The 16,453-nt window shown below is 41.1% G+C and overlaps 1 protein-coding gene and 1 long non-coding RNA gene across 3 annotated transcripts in view; one reads left to right on the top strand and one right to left on the bottom strand.

The window, feature by feature from the left end:
- Window positions 1-24: 24 nt before the first annotated feature.
- On the bottom strand, window positions 25-2,598 carry LOC117443299 (uncharacterized). Its single transcript, XR_004551653.2, has 3 exons — window positions 2,413-2,598; window positions 761-969; window positions 25-156 (listed from the first exon to the last, which is right to left on the bottom strand). It is a non-coding gene; the product is annotated as an uncharacterized lncRNA (long non-coding RNA).
- A 407-nt stretch (window positions 2,599-3,005) lies between these two features.
- Window positions 3,006-16,453, top strand: part of trak2 (trafficking protein, kinesin binding 2) — a 27,243-nt gene continuing 13,795 nt past the window's right edge. Inside the window, exons 1-9 of one of the 2 annotated variants that reach the window (XM_034079264.2) lie at window positions 3,006-3,119; window positions 7,418-7,586; window positions 7,992-8,177; window positions 12,443-12,502; window positions 14,270-14,346; window positions 14,425-14,541; window positions 15,619-15,837; window positions 16,205-16,283; window positions 16,372-16,453. The exon at window positions 16,372-16,453 is cut by the window's right edge and continues 49 nt beyond it. In XM_034079264.2, the coding sequence (XP_033935155.1) occupies window positions 7,532-7,586; window positions 7,992-8,177; window positions 12,443-12,502; window positions 14,270-14,346; window positions 14,425-14,541; window positions 15,619-15,837; window positions 16,205-16,283; window positions 16,372-16,453 (875 nt within the window). In that variant the 5' untranslated portion in view covers window positions 3,006-3,119; window positions 7,418-7,531. The remainder of the gene's footprint in view (window positions 3,120-7,417; window positions 7,587-7,991; window positions 8,178-12,442; window positions 12,503-14,269; window positions 14,347-14,424; window positions 14,542-15,618; window positions 15,838-16,204; window positions 16,284-16,371) is intronic. The other variant, XM_034079265.2, reaches the window with a different exon arrangement.

The raw sequence follows: 16,453 nt of genomic DNA, 5'->3' as shown, positions 1-16,453 counted from the left end.
AAAACGCATCACCGCATAAAGCCAAGTTTAGCCTCTTGGCGACTCAATTGAATAATGATGGAGGAGCATACTGACCAGAAACTGGTGGCTGATGTCCTCATAGCGCTCCTCTACATCCAATGGCTGGACTTGAGTGTGCGAAATGCAGGAACAATCCTAGTGAAGGAGGGGAGGGAAGGAAACATGCCTTACGGGAAATGTAGGAGTGAAGTGGAACGTGATACGCTGCTTTTGAGGAAAGCAAGCATCTGGGAATATACAGGCATTCATCTCAAGTGGTGAGAGAGCTCGATAATAGAGAGAGGCAGATGGAAAGTCTAATATCATAAGATGTATCTGAAATGGCAAAATCAAGATCTTTATGTGTAATAAAAGGCGAGTGTATCTAATGCATAGTTGTGCTTCTGATATTTAGCCTTTTTTGTTATTGTACACATGGAAAAGTAGTCTTCTCCTACCTTAACATTAAATATAGAAATTAAGCCATAGGACTGCAGAAGATCAGATTCCAGCCAAAACACATCGAATTTTTGTTCAAGATTTGTGCTTAAATGACCATGGCAGGTACAAACAAATCGATATCATAACTGCAGATGCCATGGTGGTTAAGACTATACGTATAATCTGATATCTGACGTTCTGATATCTAAGTTATAATAAACTTAATAGACCGATAGCATTTTTCCTTATCCCACCTTCAGCAGCTGATTTGTGACTTGACATCGACGAAGTAAAAACCCATGCAGCGTGAAATGCTTACCAAGAAAGACATGGAGTCCTTTGGGCGAAGGTGCAATCACGAGATTTGGCATTCATCCGCTCACTGGCCGAGGAGCTGGACAGCAGTGGAGGGAGAGGACGGAGGGAGGAGGAGCAGCAGTGGGACCGGAGACAAACGAATGGATCGATGAATCCATCCAACAGTTCATCCGTCAACCTGCAGCATACCTGCACCAGGTGACCTGCAGACTGGGAGGGGGAGCGAACATTAAGACACGAGGAAACAGACATATCGCAACAATTCACCAGCAGACATCAGCGAGAGAAATGGTGAATGGAGTCTGGAGACAGTCTTTGGTTAATAAATATTCCTGTGATAAGTTAACATATTCAATCAGCTGTCAACAACAACAACAACAACTCACTTCTGGCTGGGTTAGGGTCACTTGTTTAATGTTTATTATATTTGTATTTTATTCTGTTTCCAAGAAATGTTGTTATTTACAATAGCTGTCAAAATTATCCATCTATCTACCTACCTACCTACCTACCCACCCACCCACCTACCTACCTACCTACCCACCCACCTACCTACCTACCTACCTACCTACCTACCCACCTACCCACCTACCCACCTACCCACCTACCACACAGTTTGAGTTTCTCCTTTCTTATAGTATCTCCTGTAGTATTTAGGATCCTGTGGTATTTTTGACTTTTTATTTTAATTATCCAAAATATTTTTATATTGTGTTGTTTGTATTGTTTATATATTTTTCATTTTCTTTTCAACTTTTTAAAGTATTTTAAGTATTGTATTTTAATGTCTGAACACACTTGGGATCAATCACATATCTATCCATCTATATATCTATCCTACCTACCCTCCTACTTACCTACCCTCCTACTTACCCTCCTACTTACCTACCCTCCTACCTACCCTCCTACTTACCTACCCTCCTACTTACCCTCCTACCTACCCTCCTACCTACCCTCCTACTTACCCTCCTACTTACCTACCCTCCTACCTACCCTCCTACTTACCCTCCTACTTACCTACCCTCCTACTAAACGTCAAACGCATCATTCGTTGATTGATTGATTGATTGAAAAGTTTATTAACAGCTTGTATATTGGGTACAGTACAGCTCAAAAAATACAATTGTTAAGGGTATGCAGACCAGAGAAAGACTTTCGTCTTGTTTACATCGGGTCCCCCATTTCCAATTCATCATATCATTTAAATGTTAAGACATACAAGACATATTTGACATACAGATTACTTATTTACCATTTTCATTTTAGATTTCGTTCTAATACATCGTTACCGGACATTTAAGACATACCAAGTCTACAGATATACAGTTAGTAACATAGTCTAAAATGCGAGTATATACATAGATGGGGGGGGAAGCTGTCCATTGGAGTTAAATACGATTGATATGTTTGTTTTCTTTTAAAATCAATTCACTTCCACTTCAAGGTTAGGAGTAACTGCAGCCAGCTACTTAGTCCGAGGCTAATAATCTAATTTCGGGAGACACTGTTTTAACACACTAGATTTAACACGTTCACATTTCGGTTTCTCCCATGCATGCTCTTGCAGCTTGTAATGAATGTGCATGCTTCAATCTTTGAGTTAATTAAAGAATATCTACATTGTGTTTGATGCATTGAGAAAAGGCTGCTTACCTTCTGCTGTCAAATCTGTCACTTCGACGCAAACTGGTTACACATGTAAGGCTGTTATCCAAAGCCACGTGTTGGTGCAAAAAGACTTGCGAAGTGCAAAGAAAGTCCAAACCGACGCGAACAATAATCTTCTTTTTAATTTGACACAGACTACTGCCGCGTGATAAAGACGTCATCACACCCACATGTCGCACGTGGATGACTCGGTGTTGTTTGAAGAAAAAAAACTTTATTAATCAAGAGTCATTTACAAACCTTCACGTTTCCAGTCAATAACACTGGATGCTGCAAATCCAGTATATATAAAATAAATTAGAAAAAATATCCTTATGACATGATATCATAGAAATAATTAAATTGTGTAAAAAAAAACAATTTTACTTTTACAATTCTCTAATTTGGTTTTCTGTTCATAACGCCCTCCATTTTGAATACATATAATGAACCGCGATGCTAAGTGCCTTTTTCTGATGTTTTGGAATAATTGTTCACGGCATTTTAAAAGAAAAACGTAAGAGACACACACAAAAACAAAAAACTACAAAACGCGTGTTAAATACGTCATCACACGTGCTGCACGTTGATGACTCGCGTGGTGTTTGTCACTTCCCTCCCTTCCGCTCCATTGTTTCAGGTTTCGCTTTACAGGATTCACACCGTATTTAACACTGAGATCGCTCAATGCTGCGGAGAAACCTCGATTTAAGGTAAGTGTGTATTACAATCTGACATGCGGTGCAATGTCCGCAGTGATTTAAGGCTCCATGCGTTTTAATGATGCAATCGCGAAGCTGTCATACCCCTCGCCCTTCACAGGGAACACATGATGCTTAATACACATAATCATTGCAATGTACAAATGCGAAGGCTTCATTCTCACATGCACAGACGTTACTGTGTAGATATGCAATGCAAATATTAAGCTGCTCCATTAATGCAACGTTATATAAGACGTAAACAATACACGTTTAAAAAGCAGTACAAATAGCGACTAAAATAAAGCAGATTCAAGTAAACCATGTCAGATAAGAATAATACAGTAAGCTGAGACTGTTGTAAGTGACCAAGTAAATCCAGGAGTCTGTATACATGTTAAAATAGACAAAAACATACCAGGATAAATCAAAAATAATGTTTATTGTAGTCAATACATATTCAGATAAATACATTGTTAAATGCAATCCTATATTAAATTGAGGATATGACAACAGTCTGTAGGTTTGTAGGTTTGATGGTAACTTTACATATACAGTATTAGCAATAACATACACATATAATAAACATTAACCGCAAATATACACAATAGAAAATACATATATTCCTAGAGTATCTCAACAATACACAATATACTGAATACAAATATTGGCATTGGATTATATATAAATACATTGCAAAAGGAGTAACACATCAAATCTATGGATAATATACAATGTTAAGAGAAAAGTATTGACTGGATATCCCCAAAATAATACCGTAGTAGCCGGGTGGGTCTAAAACCAAAGTATGTATTGGATTTAAATCAAAGTACATTGTTTTGAGATGCTGAATCATTATTTAAAGACCATATAAGAACTACTGTTCCTCGACACAGTGGTACATTTTAATCTGTTTGTATTTAACTGGCTGTCATAGTCACAGCTATCCCTAATAATATCTTAAAATAAACATGTAGAGTAAGTGTTAGCTTCGTGAAGTTGACCGCCCCGTGTGCAAAGTCTCGTTAGTCAACAAAAGTAACGACTTTAATTCACATTGTCTGCCAATGTTTTTCATATATTGACGTTGCGCCCAAATAGAAAGCAGCACCTGGAGATTATTACAACTAGTGTCTTTAATATTTCACTATTTGAGTGGTATTTGTTGAAGGTTATTTGGGCTGTGTGATGCCACATTAAGCTGTTGAGTTTTCTGATGTTACAGTCAAGGTCACATGCTGCTTTCAATGTCATATTCATTGAATACCAAGCCCTCATATCCAGTGACGAATCTGACATGTGTGCAGCTACAGCGAGTTTTTTTAGCGTTCAGATCCTGATGTCCCGCCGGCTGCACTTGTTGGAGGTCACTTTGGATCAGCTGAATGAGAAGATTCGAAGTGAAGGGAGAGTCTGATGTAAGCAGCTGTGACAAAATCACGTTGTTTAAACTGTGCTTTATTGAGCTTCACGTCCTACTGTATATATGTTCTACTTTTTAATGCTGATTTAATTCTATTTTGAGATGTTTAAATACTAGTATTGTTTATTTCTACTCTTTAATTTCTACTTATGTGCAAGGCCTTCTTTTGTTTTGTTGCAAACATTTCCCAGTACATCCTATCTGGTTCTGATTACGGCCCTTAAAGAGGGGGTAGGTAAGAAACCGGCTCGAGATACACTTGTTGTTATATTCCATGGAATGCTCTCAACATCCCGATAGCGATGAATATCTGAAGTGCTTTGACAACAAATCCATTAAAACATATCATCTGTGGAAGCCGTGGCGCTGTGAAAAGCACGACCAATCATCTGAGCCGGCTAAAGTAACTGGATGGCCTGCCTGCCTGTCAGCCTTCCATCGGGGCACAGACTGATCTCGTGCCCTCGTTGGTCATGTGCGCGTTCGTGTGTGTTGGAGGAGGGGCTCTGTGAGGAAGTGGCAGATTTCTTCCGGCTGTGTATTTTCTAATTCTAGCGCACTCGAGCTGGTTTCTCAAAATTACCTACGTACCTAAAAACAAAAGGCCCATAGTCTTGTCTGTGTTTCCCAGTTACCATCTTGTGGCTATGCTAACATTTCACAGCTTATTCTTTCACACACGCATACGGGTATTGGGCCGAGGGCGACACCGTACTTCCGGTATCCGCCGTTTTACGCGAGGTGCAAGCAGCCGTACACCATCTAGGTGTTGCTCAGCTTCCTGTACTGAATATCATAGTCTATTGCCTTAATCAATATAGTCAACTCTAAAAGACCACATGTATGCAATGGCATGATAATATTATTGTGACAAGTGGGGTGTTCACCTGGTGCTTCCAGAAGATAGACGGAGACGCAGCCAAAATCAACGCAGTCTGTAAAGGCAATCGGACAACCCACACAGCTCTAGTTCACGCTGGTACCGACCTCGAGCACACCCCTCAAGTCCAGAGATGTAATCCGAAGACATGCAGCGATTTCTTCGGTCGTTAATTCAGAAAAAAAAACGAGTGCGCTCTGCATTGCTACGTTAGCTAGCTGTTTATATTTGCACTTCCAGGATATTTGCACCTCCAGGAAAATGGCGTATTTATATATATATGGCGAGTGTTGCATGAGTGTTGTGGGTAGCTCGTGACGTGACTGTGTACTAAACGAACATGAAGTGGTGGTTTCCAGTTTGTGGTCTGGATGTTTTCCCCAGCTGTTTTCAAGCCACAGCAAAGTGTGTGACAACAAGTCAGAGCTGCTGTAAATCCTTTCCGCTGCATCACAAGCTTCATAGTGTAATGAGAGGACTCACAGACAGAAGAATAAAGCGTGCCTTAGCAAGATGCTGCACCAACGTAAGTGGCACCTACCGCGCAATAAAGACGATTCATATTTGTAATATTCAGTCAATGAAATAACACTTAGACGTTATGTGACTATTATTAATCCACTGTCATGTTGGGCTCAGTGCCGTCACATTAATCTCCACAGAGCTCCAGTGTTACGTAAGCAGAGGATGAAGGACTCTGTCTTCCCTCAGGCCTTCCTACTGACACACACACACACACACACACACACACACACACACACACACAACATGATACGTTGTCTACTGTACTGTGAAATCGATGAATGCCTTTCTTCAGATAGTGACTGTATCTTTAGGCACGGTCGATCTGAGGGAAGATGCTATCCAGTTGCATTATGGTCCTGCTTTTTGGGGCAAACGAATGTCTTTAAAATCAGGATATCTTGCTGTTTTCTAATAATAATAATAATATATTTAATTTATATAGCGCTTCTCATCTGCCAAGACAAATCTCGAAGTGCTTTCTGCCTACATTTTGCGTATTCTTTTTTATACAAAATGTTATCGATGTGCAATACTGAATTGCTGGATTTGGCCAGTTTTTAAACATGTTTTCCAGCAGAAGCAGGTTGTTTTACATTTTAAATTTAAAATATATATATCAAAACAGACTGAAATTGAGACTAAAGATGTGAAAAGAAATCTAGCTAATTACAGCACCATACTGTCCAGAAGCGACTGTCCACAGCTGCTCGTTTATTCTTCCAATTCTCTGGTGGGAAGAGATCTGCTACAGGATGTGGGAGGGATCGATCTCCCCTTCAGCCGTCCCTAAAAACTGATTTTTTGATTTATTTATTTATTTATTTATTTATATATAAATGTTGCATTGGATTAAAACAGAGAGAGAAAGGAGGACATGGAAAAACTGTATACAGCGTTTGGTATGCTTTGTGCTCGTGTAAATAAATATACATACTTAAATATACTTTAAATACCTTAGATGTTTTGAGTAATATCATAGATGTACTAGGGGTTAGCAGCAAAATTACTCTTCATGACCATTATCTTACACTGATTTTGGGTATAAATACTGCAGCACAAACGCATACATACATACTGTGTAACTTTAAGATGATATTTCTATTATATTAAATTCTATTGCATTTACTTGCACTATTTTATCTGTTTTATTGCGTTGCGCTGTTGGAGGAGCTGTGACCTAAGATTTTCATTGATAGGGAGGCGTGTGGCGCAGTGGGTTGTGCGTTGGGGTCAGGGGGGCACAGGTTCAAACCCCACTGCAGTCAGCATGTCGTTGTGTCCTTGAGTCACTTCACCCCAAGGTGCTCCTGTGGGGATTGGCCACAGTACTGAGTATGTAAGTCGCTTTGGATAAAAGCGTCTAACATCTAACGTAATGTCTACACTGTAGCTACCAGCGATGTACACATGACAATGAAAGCCTTGCATCTTGAATGATATAATCTCACATTTAAGATGTTTATTATTGATGACTCTCCTCAGGTAAAGGTGTGCGCGGGTCGCCGCCCACCACAGCAGGAACAGGATGTGATGTCACAGCTTTAGCCGTTTCCCGTTTCCTGTCCAGCTGTTTGTCGCCACTCCAAAAGAGAGGACATGTTTGAAGTCAAACCCCGAGCGGTGGAGAAGAAGGAGTCGAGCACTGAGACGGGTACGGAGCTAAGAGTGTGTATAAAACCAGAGACTATACTTGTCAACACATACAGGGAAATATACAAAGGGCTGGGCTTACTGGAGGTGATGTATATTGCTTCATAAGTGAAGTTATAAGTCAGCGAAATTAATCAAATGTTGGTACATTAAATCAGTATATTTCAAGCTTTGGTCGTAAATAAGTTATTGGACTTTTTCTTATCAACTTTATTCATTTATATAGCACATTTAAAACCACCTCAGTTGGCCAAAGAGCTGTACAGGGAACACATACAATGTAAAACCATAATTAGAGTCAGTACTTCTACTTTCACGAGAGTATTTTTGAGTATCTGTGCTTCTACTTGAGTTAAGGATGTGTGTACTTTTCCCATCTCTGACATTGAGTGTTTTCTGACCCCAGATGAGGGGCTGGGCAGCAGCGGGAAGACCTTCGGCTCGATGGGCTCCGGTTCGGCTGACTCTGGATCAGTTTACCTGTCGGACAGCCAGGACTGGGCGGTGTCTCCGGGATGTTCTCCTGACGACGGCACCGGACAACTCACTGCCATCTCCCCCATGCTGGCCGAGGAGACCTTCCGCTACATGAGTAAGTGCCCATTTGGATATTGTGGAGGACATTCTTAAGAGAAACGGATAAATGATTCACGGACAAAGTGTTTCTTTTGTTATATTTAATAAAGTAATAAAGAAAGTCAATATACGAGGGAAATCGATCCCAAATGTAGGAACGGAGCTACTTCATCCTCACGGTACGTCCACACAGCAGCTTAACGGTACGTCCACACAGCAGCTTTGAAAACATCTTGAAAGTCTTGGAGCTGGGCGTGTCTGAGAGCTTGGGGATTTTTTGCGACCAACAACCAATCACATGAATCTCCCGCCCCCGACATACAAAGCAAAAAACCCGGGGATTTTATGCGAGCAATATATATATATATAAACTCCCCAAACAGGCGAAACCTACCAGTTTCCCCCACTGCCTCTGCCTCCTCCCTCCATGCCGGTTCCTCCGGTTTGTATCCCGGTAATAGTTCTGGTCGTAAAGAACCGGGTGATTTGCTACCGGAACTTCTCGTTTGGAATATGAGGAAATGAACTGCGGTCTGGTTCTCCCTGCTTACACGCGGTTTGATTGGCTAGCGCTTCTACGGTCAGATTTGCATAAACGTGTTTGATTGGCTGGCGCTTCCAGCTCAGCTTCAAAAGTTGAACATCGCTCAACTTTTGAATCCTGGACATCCTGGAAATCTTCGCTTCGCTCCCCCACAATGCAGTGCGGCGAAAAGCGAGGCAAAGTGACGTCATCCCCATTCAAAGTCAACGGGCAGAGAAGCGGTGGAAGAGTCGTCTAAAGCTGCCGTGTGGACGTACCGTCAAGCTGCCGTGTGGACGTACCGTCAGAGCATCGAGAAGTTCTCACAGCTTACAGTCTCGCTATATAGAAGAGAGAATATCCAACTGGTCCCACCCTTAAATTCCCTTAGGCATCATCTAAACATCAAACCTCCTCGTCCTTAACCATTTGTAAATCCACGTGGTACACTTCCTCCTGAAATGAAAGCCTTAACATACGTCTCTGTTAAACACATACAAGACGAAAAACACAATTTACACAATCAGAGAATAAGACTATATGTTTTAAATGACTATATGATCATTTGACACGACAGATATCACTTAAAAAGCACAGTTGCTATTAAAAATATTGAGCTTGTGTCGCCGTGAAGTAGCCTGAGAGTTATTTTAAATCAGTGAGCAGATGCTTTGGATACGGATTTACCACAGGGTTGTCATTACGCCTATTTTCACTGTGCTTGTTTGTATCAGACGGCTCTGACAGTGTGTGTGTCCGGTGTGTGTGTGTGTGTGTGAGACAGCGAGGAATTAAGGGTTAAGTGTAGTTCAAAGTCAGAGTCACGGGACAGAGTGATGAGGAGGGGAAAGGGAGGAGGGGTTTTGATAGAGAAGGAAGACAGAACTGTCGAGAGAGGATTCGGACCATGCCGGTTTTCAACATTCACAATGAGGAGATGTATGACAGTTTCGCTGTGGAGGGTGAGTGTAGGTGACAAGGTCAGGCAGAAAGAGTGTGTGTGTGTTCCTTGAAAGACAGGAAGTGTGTGTGTGTGTGTGTGTGTGTGTGTGTGTGTGTGTGTGTGTGTGTGTGTGTTCACTGTAGTGTGTGTTCCTTGAAAGACAGGAAGTAGGCAAGTCTGAAGCGTGTTTACATTCAAAAATGTTTGGTATGCGTGAGCAGTGATACAACAGTTGGATAGATGGGACTTCCTGTCTGCAGCTGATTTCCCACCACAGAGGATATACAAGAAACGCCTCCACTGTAATATCTGCTATTAATAATAACAATATACATTTCTCAAAATACAAACTCTTCTCGTCGTGTCCAAAAAAAAACACATTTGACTGAAATGTAAATGTTTACAGCTTATTTAATCAAATGTGTGTTGGGAAAAGGGTCATTTATCGAGTCGTTTAACCGTTATATTAATTGAATTACTGATGATATCCGGACGTGTGTGTGTGTGTGTGTGTGTGTGTGTGTGTGTGTGTGTGTGTGTGTGTGTGTGTGTGTGTGTGTGTGTGTGTGTGTGTGTGTGTGTGTGTGTGTGTGTGTGTGTGTGTGTGTGTGTGTGTGTGTGTGTGTGTGTGTGTGTGTGTGTGTGTGTGTGTGTGTGTGTGTGTGTGTGTGTGTGTGTGTGTGTGTGTGTGTGTGTGTGTGTGTTGTATTTCAAAGAGGACCGTGCATACAAATACATTAATCTCAGAAAAGAGAAGAGATGAATTATGCCAGATTATAGCTAATAGCTCATTTCCGTGTGTGTGTGTGTGTGTGTGTGTGTGTGTGTGTGTGTGTCTGCACGTGTGTGAGAAGGGTTACAGTAAGGAAGTCAAGGTCTCATGTACCTGCTGTGCACAATCAAGCTAGATCTATTTATAGTGCTTAGTGATGTACTTAAACAGTCATGGCATGCTAACATACACGTGGTGGTCTTTGAGAAATGAAGACATGTCTGGTTTTTGGCACGAGTCACTAATTGAGTCACTAATCTAGTCACTAATTGACTGTCAGTATGCAAGCTGTCTGACAACCAGAATATTGAGCTAAAACACCACATATTGAAACTCATTGAACTTTGCTTTTATAATGTAGTTTATTGCTGTCAATAAATGTATTTACAACCAGCACTAGTGTGTGTACATTACGTCTTTTGATTCTTGACGTCAATGCTACGTGAGAGATTGTATGCATTGTGTGTGTCAGTAGCCGTCTTCCTGCGTGCAACAAAGACAGCTCTACTGGTTAAAGGTTATTTTTAAACGTTGTTGGCGCACGGTCCAGATCCAGAGGTCACTGTGAGCCTCGGATTACTCGACGACAGCCTGTATTCATTTGAGCAGCTGCTGAAGGCTTTCTAGCTCTGCTTAATACGTTTTAATTCTTGCTCAAATGTAGTTTGTGACGCCACTGAATGTACGTGTTTTACAGCATTTCAATTTGTGGAATACAAAGAGTCTCTTAGTCAGAATCAGAATACCTTTATTAGTCCACAGAGGGGGAATTCACATGTATGGCGCTTTTCCACTGCAGGGCCTCGCTCGGCTTAGTACGGTACTTTCTGCTGCGCCTCCATTACAGTTTAGGAACTGGGGCAGTAACTATGGTAACGCAGTTAGCTGTTAGCTGTTAGCCGTTAGCCCTCAGCGCTCACAGCTCCTCATATCTGTTCAGAAACTAGACGGAAGCTAAACAAGTACAAACCACAGACTGCCTGTGTCATGGCGAATACAGTCGCTGGTTTATTTATGTCTGTAGGTCGTTGTTGTGAGGGTGGACGGTCGGAGCATATATAACGTTAGCTTAGCCAAGCTACATTTAGAAAGCACGCATTTTTAAAGGGTGTTTCTCTGCCGTCTGTCTGCAGACTTGTCAAAGCATTAATTCAGGTTTTTACTAACCGGTATCAGTGTGTTGTTACTTCGGCATCATTTTGAAACGTGTATTACAATTAAATCACGGTCAAATATGTTCATTTTGTTGTAGTTGCCAGCGATTCTCTCACCAGTTTAGCATACTCAGCCCGATTTTGGAGAGCCAGAAAACTGTGAAAAAGTACCCGCTAGCCGGAACTACGCCGAGTGGAAACGCAACCAAAGACGACTTAAACCGCGCTGTAGTGGAAATGCGCCATAATAGGCATACTTATATAAGCTCTTTTACTTTTACAGGTGCTCAAAGTCGCTTTACAGAAAAAAAGAAAAGGACAACAATTAAATATAGTAACAATCACATTAAAATCAAGCGATAAAACATCAATCACACATTAAAAGCCAGCTTGAAGAGTTCTTACTTAAGTGGAAATACAAGGGAACAAACCCCCAAAATGCAACAACAGTGGATAGTATCTGGATACCATACGATAATACTTTAATGGTCGCATCAAGTCTGAAGTTTGACAAATATCAAGACATGGAAAACAAACATTTAACACAACAGCACGACCACTGAGAGAAAACCTGCTCAAAGACCCTTCAGCTCGAAAGGTGCATCGTCTCTGCTTCAGAGAGACTCCTCCTTCTGTTATTTACTAAAAGGCAATGTTTCAATGATTAGAGTTACCACTTTTCTTTGAACAGGTGGAAAGAGGAGCGGTGCAGTGCTGGTGAAACCCACTCAGGTGCTAAAAGTGGTGCAAGCTAGTCGATGTGTAGACAAACTAATGTTACAAAAGAAGCCGCTTTCACCTCCAGCTTCTCACCCCCTTTCTTTCTATCTTTCCGACCCCTTCACCTTTTTAAACGTTCCCTTCTTCTCTGTCTCCGATCTCTCACTAGCGTATCTTGCTTTGGAGCCCTCCTCTCATTCCCACCCCGGCTCTCAAAGCCTCTCCAAAGGTATCTTTCTCTCTCTTTTGTTCATCTCTGCAACTTCATTTAGCTCAGAGGTGTCCAAACTTTTTTTCCCTGAGGGCCACATGCAGAAAAAGTGCATGAAGGGCAGGGCCACTCACTAGAGGTGACGTATATTGCCTAATAAGTTATCTATCGTTAAACTATCCAATGTAGTTAGGTACATTAGGCTTGATACCAACAGCATACATCACAGCTCTCTATAGGGTTTCATTGTGTTGGCAGCTCCTTCCTTAAAACAGAAGCCTCAGATTGCTTATTAAGGGGAAATATGATGATTTCAAGCTTGGTATACAAATAAGTTATTGGGCTTTTTTTTACTAAGCCCAATAACTAAGACGTACTAAGCCCAATAACTAAGACGTACTAAGCCCAATAACTAAGACGTACTAAACCCAATAACTAAGACGTACTAAGCCCAATAACTAAGACGTACTAAGCCCAATAACTAAGACTTACTAAGCCCAATAACTAAGACGTACTAAGCCCAATAACTAAGACGTACTAAGCCCAATAACTAAGACGTACTAAGCCCAATAACTAAGACGTACTAAGCCCAATAACTAAGACGTACTAAGCCCAATAACTAAGACGTACTAAGCCCAATAACTAAGACGTACTAAGCCCAGTAACTAAGACGTACTAAGCCCAGTAACTAAGACGTACTAAGCCCAATAACTAAGACGTACTAAGCCCAATAACTAAGACGTACTAAACCCAATAACTAAGACGTACTAAGCCCAATAACTAAGACTTACTAAGCCCAATAACTAAGACGTACTAAGCCCAATAACTAAGACGTACTAAGCCCAATAACTAAGACGTACTAAGCCCAATAACTAAGACGTACTAAGCCCAATAACTAAGACGTACTAAGCCCAATAACTAAGACGTACTAAGCCCAATAACTAAGACGTACTAAGCCCAATAACTAAGACGTACTAAGCCCAATAACTAAGACGTACTAAGCCCAATAACTAAGACGTACTAAGCCCAATAACTAAGACGTACTAAGCCCAATAACTAAGATTTGTTAGGAAATGTTTTAAACTTGAATGTATCTGAAAAGTGGGCCATATTCCTTCATACTTTTTGAATTTGATTTGGGCCAATTCCAAATGGACAACGGGCTGCAATTGTTCGCGTAGTTTGGACACCCCTGATTTAGCTCCAGTGAGCTTTTGCATGTAAATGACCGCAAGAAATCTGCGTAGTTTAGGTCAACTTTTGCCTCAGTAGAAAGCTTGTAGCACTTTATAACTAACTGTACACAGTGTGTGTGCCGTCTCTTTATATCTCTATAGTGTGTGTACAGTGTGTAGTGCTACTGTGGCTTTGTTATATCCACATTGCTTTGTTGTGGAGCCATTTCATCAAAGGGAATAGAAAGTGCTATAATTGCCATTTGGCTGCTAAGGAAGTGTCTGCCTTTGGTCAGGACATTTGATTAAGTAGGAAGTAAAGGGATTTCATGTTCACTTTGGTAACACTTTATATTAAGGTACACTTATTCACCATCCACTAGTTGTTAATTAACATATTGGAGACAAACTGGTAGCTTATTTTTTATGAACAAGACACATTAGGCATTAATAAGTGTTTTCTAATGACTAATTAAGAGCCAATATGCTGCTAGTATGCATGTTAGGTGAATACCTTAATATAAAGTGTTACCTTCACGCATGATGGACTGCATGTGTGTGTCTGCTTGTCTTGTGTCTCCTTAAAGTAAAATATGACGTTTCTGTCCAGTCCTCAGTGGAGATCGAGTGGAACAGATGACCAAAGCTTACAATGACATCGACGTGGTCTCGCACCTTTTGGCCGAGGTGAGTTCTCCTCATTTTTGTCGTAATGAGCAGCATTTGTTTTTGTTTTTTGAACTCGTTGCGCTTTTTATTGGACAGCGAGACCGAGACTTGGAGCTGGCGGCTCGCATCGGTCAGTCTCTTCTGCAGAGAAACCATCTTCTGCAGGAACGAAATGAAGCCATTGAGGAGCAGCTAGCACAGACAGTTGATCAGGTATTTAAATCACACTTTAACAGACATTTCTGATTTGAGAAAGGCCTACCTTTCTTCGTCTTTCTTTCGCACAAAAAGGAGAGTGATGAGTGTGTCCTTATATAATGATAATAATTATACGTTTAATTGTTATCGCGCTTTTCCCACTGCTCAAAGACGCTTCACACAAACACAGAAAAATAATACATATAACTCCACCTAACTCCACAGATATCCAAATTCACATCGTTTTTCTAGAACAGATTACAAATCGCCTGAAAATGGTACAAACAAGTGGCAACATGTGTGACGAAGGTGTTGCGCTGGGCTATATCATGCAATCAAAATCTTAACTTAAGCTCGCTCCATTGCGGAGATATTCCCGCGAGAGTGCGGAAAACTTAAATGTATTTATTTATTTCAAATGTGAAATGTTACTAATATACTCACGGACCACTAGGGGCGCTCACGGACGGACCACACTTTGAGAAGCACTGATCAAGACTGTAGAAGCTAGTTAGATAGGCACATGTTTCAGATGCAGACCTTATTTTCCTGTTCCATGTTCAAATAAACCATTTTCAGTGGAACCGCTGAGAAAGAGTCATTTTTTTTGGTCATGAAAAATCAGGTAAAGGTCATGGAGAGGTCATCGGTGAGAAAGTGCATGAACCCTAAAAGTAAATTAAAAACCTATCTTTTTAATATGGCTTTTAATTTGGGTTAACTTTCAATTCTCACCGGTATCATTCTCCACGTTTTACCGTATTTGTTCTATCTTTTAAATCGTTTTATTGTGACCTACTTTAATTTCTTGTCTGCTTTACTTCAAGGGAATTTCATTCGGATCACGGTTGATGTTTGATCTTCTCTATCTGTATTTATCTTTAATGTTATGTTGTCTTCTTGTTCTGTAAAGCTCTGTGCATGAAAGGTGCTCTCCAAATAAAGTATATTATTATTATTATTATTATTATTAGAATAGTAGAATAGAATAGTATTGTCTTTTATTTATCTTTAACAACAGATAACCGTCTCTGCTTTTAACCCATCCTCGTAACTCCTAATCATTCAGCCTTTGCCGATGATGTCCTCCAGGTTCACCAGCTTCAACACGAGCTCAGTAAGAAGGACGAGTTGCTCCGGATGGTGGCCAGCGCGTCGGAGGAACGCGAGACGGACTCCAGCGTTTCGCCGCCGCTACGTCAGCCTCCAGCGCTGCGTGGAAACACAACTTCCTCCACTCTCAGTCAGCTGGAGAATCTGCAGAGCAAACTGCAAGACCTGGAGGAGGAGAACTTGGCGCTGAGATCTGAGGTAAAAGCATGATATAAGATCTGAGGCAGAGGAGGGAAGTAGTGGAGTACAAATACTTCGTTTACTTACTCCAGTACTTTACTCCACTTCTGATGACTTGATGGCAGTATATTGTCTCTTTATTAGTCATTATTAAACGGACAAGTCAAATCAAGCAATCTGATTGGTTCTTAGCCGTGGTATACGCTCAGTATATCACGGCTAAGAACCAATCAGATTGCTAGAATTGGTTGTCGAACCTCCTCAATAGTCATCCTCCCGTAATAACACCTAACACATATTGTCTATTCTTATGTAACAAGAGGTGGGAAGAAGTGGAGTACAAATACTTTGTTACTGTCATGCCTTGTTTCTCTCTCCCCTCCAGGCGTGTCAACTGAAGACCGACACCATCACCTACGAGGAAAAGGAGCAGCAACTAGTGAGCGACTGTGTTAAGGAGCTCCGTGAGTGACGCCTAATTTTCCACATCGAGAAACCCGCTGTGTCTAAAATGCTGATTTTCAACGTTGGTCTGTGCGTGTTGTTTCCCAGGTGAGTCCAACGGCCAGATTGTGTCTCTCACGGACGAACTGTCTCATAAGAACGAGGATCTGCTCAGACACCAGGAGGAAAT

This window comes from Pseudochaenichthys georgianus, unplaced genomic scaffold, assembly GCF_902827115.2.
Source record: "Pseudochaenichthys georgianus unplaced genomic scaffold, fPseGeo1.2 scaffold_578_arrow_ctg1, whole genome shotgun sequence".
NCBI classification, from domain to species: domain Eukaryota; kingdom Metazoa; phylum Chordata; class Actinopteri; order Perciformes; family Channichthyidae; genus Pseudochaenichthys; species Pseudochaenichthys georgianus.
Note: the sequence above shows the minus strand (reverse complement) of the source record. Positions and strands in the feature narration are given on the sequence as shown.